At 40.1% G+C, this 4,185-nt stretch overlaps 1 protein-coding gene across 1 annotated transcript in view; it reads right to left on the reverse strand.

Annotated features, from left to right (window-relative positions):
- LOC109295435 (acidic mammalian chitinase-like) overlaps nt 1-2,146 on the reverse strand; it is a 12,210-nt gene extending 10,064 nt beyond the window's left edge. The window contains exons 1-2 of the mRNA XM_019514290.1: nt 2,087-2,146; nt 387-416 (exon numbers count right to left, since the gene is read on the reverse strand). Coding sequence (XP_019369835.1) covers nt 387-416; nt 2,087-2,111 — 55 coding nt within the window. The 5' untranslated portion in view covers nt 2,112-2,146. The remainder of the gene's footprint in view (nt 1-386; nt 417-2,086) is intronic.
- Between the last annotated feature and the right edge of the window lie 2,039 nt (nt 2,147-4,185).

Here is a 4,185-nt window from a genome sequence, read left to right on the forward strand (position 1 = left end):
TTAAAAACCACTTTTAAATTTTTTTTGCCCATTTTTTTTAAAATTTTTTTGCCCCCCCCCCCCCCCCCCCCCGGGCCGGATAGAATAGCTTGGCAGGCCACATCTGACCCACGGGCCGGATTTTGCCCACCCCTGCTCTAGAGTGATCTATCCTCTATTTAGTATCCTCCATTATTGGCTTAAAATACCAAAGGAAACCTCTCCAACCATTCTGTTCAATAGCCCTTTCTAGATCTGCCTGTCCATCCATCTATGTAATACAATCTTTTATTATCTAAACACAGTATGTAAATGTATAAAGTAAAATAATGCACATATGTTACTACAGCCGCCGTTTCCCAAGGGTGAACAAGGATAATAGATTTGTATCTGAATAAAGCACATACCTATCTGTGCATTCAACAGCAGGACCAAGCCTAGGAAGGAAAAAAGAATAATAAGATTGTTATTCCTAGAAACATGCCACCTTTGAGTGGGTTCAGCGCGGCTGGTACAGCATCCTCTTTCCTCTGTTGCCATGAATGTTTGACTACTGAAATGGGGAGGAAGTCATCTTGTCTTTGACTTAATGACTTCTTGTGAATGCTCAGCTCACTCTGCAGTAATTTACAGTTCAGCATTGCTGCCTTAATTAACACAAAATCTTTTTGGCAGGTATCCCAGCTATCAAGAATATAATGATTAATATGGTGTTAATTTATTCATATTTAAAATAATAAAATAAATATATGCACAGTTGTAAACACCCTAACTCACTGTTAATATATGCCCCCTCCCTCTAATATCTAGAACATAGATATTTATATAATATCTGAATATTTGTAATTTTTTGCCCAAAGCTCAACCTAAACTATCTCCCCAATAAGCTGGGGGTGGAGCTGGCAAGGAAAGTGCTCTGAGAATCAGTGGATCTTGCTCTTAGACTTGAGGCCAAGGCTTGAACTCAAATTTGGGCCATGGCTGTGTTACTACAAATGGCCATTGTCACAGCTCTGGCCAGCAGCATAAGGAGGTAGGACCCTTGTCCAGCAGAGCTGATTCAGGCAAACCAGCAAGACTGGGTTGTGCACAAGTAATGTTTGTGACAGTGCAAAATGCAGTTTTGCTGGTTCCGGCTGCATCCACGTTAAGAGTGCATTGCAAGCCCAATCTGCCAGTATTACTACACCAAGAAAGCAGTCTAGACATAGCCTTATTGTCTATGCAAAAGGCATTGCAATAGCTAGATCCAGTCTTGCACTTGCAGTTTGGGAACCCTGAACAATTTAGAAAGCAAGCCAGCATTTTCAGAGGCCGGCTGTGAGCGGCACAGCTTCACATATCATCTCTCCTGTATTCTCCTTCCTTCCCTCACTGTGCATGTGTGTGTTTGGGTGCTTGTCTCTAAGACTTTCATGCTTTCTCTCTCTCTCTCTCTTTTGCTATTTCTGAAAGGAGTAAAATACATTAATTATATTCAACATTAACTGCGAAAGCATTTAAGACTCGATCTTAAGGCAAGCATTTGTGTGTAAAAAAAAAAAAATAATAAAACACAGCTTTCCTTAATGTTTCAAAGTGTTCTGCTGTATTTAACCCGCATGTAACCATGTTCCTGAAACTACTGACTATTATTTACAAGGACATTACAATACTTGGTGTCTTAAATTTTGAAAGAGATTACAAAAGGAATAGGTGAATTTTTCTGTCTCTGAAACTAATGTATTCATCAAAAAAGAAATTCTGGGACAGCAGAACTATTTTGAAATGGATAAAGAAATTTGGATGAAAAAAAAAAGATATTTATTTGAAGTTTTCAGTCCAACACGAAGTTTCAGTTCTGAATTGAGCTACATGTAACTATAACATTAAGAAAAATGCTTAAGTGAAAATGACATTTTTTGTCAAACAGAACATTTCACTCGGCCCAAATTAACGTTTGCTGTGTTTTTCATTTTGCGTTAGAAACTGCATTTTTAGTTGAGGTCAACCTAAAAAAATTTATGTTTAATTAATTTTTTTTGGTTTGCCCACCAAACTGAAAGATTAGCTGTTCAAAGGCCACTGGTCACAAATCAATATAGTAAAGTTTCAGAGCGGGACTTACCTGTGAGAAGGACCAACTTTGCCATCTTTGCCTGTGTACTGATCCAAAGCTGCCTCTCGCTGCTTTTTATACTGCACATTTCTCTCTGCTTCATGCAATTCCTCTATCATGAAGGATAAAGGAAGATTGTGGTATTTGACGAAGATAAGAACATATTGAAAAACAGATGCTGTTACAGTGGACCCAGTTAAGAATTTGAATCTAGAAAAATAGCTTTATCAATGTTTCTATTTTGAAGGCAGTGTTGGATATCAGTGGAAGAGTATAGTAACGCTGTTCTTGGCATGTTGGTTACAGTGATAAATATTATACTATATTGTAGATTAAAAGTTACGTGTGTATCTGTTGTTCTTGCACTGTGATTTGCCGCATTACAAGGGTGGCAGAGAGCGTATTATATAACATGTTTATGTAAGGTTTCTTGTCACCATTGTTAAGGCCATTACCTCTAGATCAAGGTGGAAGCAACTCTAAGAAGTCTAGTGACAGAAATGTGGTTAATTGGGATGATCAGGATTATCTTTGCTTAGCGAAGGCAGTGATGGAGAATAAAGTGCCTACACGTTTTTGAGGATCCAGGTTTTACAGCCCGATGCTCTTCTTGCTCAGATTACAGGAATCCAAAATAACTTCGCTGAAGGCAGGGCAGCTCCCTTGCAAACCTTAACAAGGGAACAGACATTGAAAAATAACGCTATGGATGTGGGGGAACTTGCCAGTATGGTCCAGTGATGTTCTTCAAGCCGGCCATTAACAGCGTGAAGATGCAGTGCAGTATTCAAGCACTAAAAGAGAGCCCATGAAGACCGCGCAACATTCAAGCTTTATTCCTTCCTTCACATGTCTCCCCACATCAAGCATTTCCTGGATGTAGATTTTTCTCAGTCCCTAGACACAACCCAGTTCAGAGACGTACTACACATCTTCCTCACTGGAGGCCGTTCATCATCCTAATTCAGATGCAAGGACCTATTCAGTCTTTAGCCGCTGTCCTCCAAGCAGCCAGTGAAGTTTCATTTAACTCCAGTCATGATCGTACTTGTGTGATCGGGAATAAGAAATGGGTTATGATGCACTAAATCATTTCACGCAGGCCACTGGAAGGCTGTCAGGTCACAGGAGTCATTCAATGCAAGAAAACTCTAGAAAATCAGGGCCAGAGCTGGGAAAAGACAGTAGTCAGGCAGCTGATTTTGGGAGCAATGCAAATAGGGGCTGCAGCTTCCTGCATGAAGCTTGGAGGGTGAAGCAGGCGTTTCAGGAAAGATGAGACCAAGGCAGCCAGTGTGTGCGCCCCTAGCTATGATGCCAGCTGCAATGGTAGCCTCTCTGGAAAGCGTTTCCTTCGTAAGGAGCCGGTTTAGTTTGTAAAATATGGGGTCCTGAATCTCTCACGTTATGTATGACCCACTGTGCGGTGTATAAGACACATGTGGGTCCCTTGACTTCTGTGGAGTCTTGTCTCTTCACACTGGCAAAGAGCTCGGACTTTCAGACCCCAACTTAAAGCATTGTCCCAACATGTCCTATTCAAAGAAGTGACAGTGTTTTTGTCCTTGTTTTTGCCGTGCTCATACATTACAAGTAGAGTTGAGCAGAATTGTTCAGGAGGAATTGATTTTTGCCAAGAAAATGTGTTCTTTGATTGACCACAACTCTTTGTGAATATATGTTGAGTACATCATGTTAATGTGACCAGCAAAGAAAACCGGCAGAGAGACCCTCTATCACTGTACTCAGAAGTATTTTGTAGCAACTGGTAAAAACAAGGGAAAAAGAATTACCACCAGGTCACCTAGACTTAATTTTTATGGGATCCTTGGGAAAAATAAAGAGGTCGTTTCAAGAAGAGATTTCTGTGACCTATATGATCCTTTTAATTTATTTTATGTAACAGATAAGATATTCACACCTTTAAAGAGAGAGGATATCGCTGGAAATACTTTTCCAACATGCTCTTCAGGTGATACTGTAACAAAAGCTTTCCAAAGGCTTCGGAAAACTCCAACCTTTAATGACCTTACTATCTTTAATATATAAGGTCTTTCTATAGGTAGCTTTTGACCAACTTGCCCTTGTTGCTGAGATTAGTCAGCACA

Source organism: Gavialis gangeticus, unplaced genomic scaffold (genome assembly GCF_001723915.1).
Source record: "Gavialis gangeticus isolate Ggan-Ray unplaced genomic scaffold, GavGan_comp1, whole genome shotgun sequence".
Taxonomy (NCBI): Eukaryota; Metazoa; Chordata; order Crocodylia; family Gavialidae; genus Gavialis; species Gavialis gangeticus.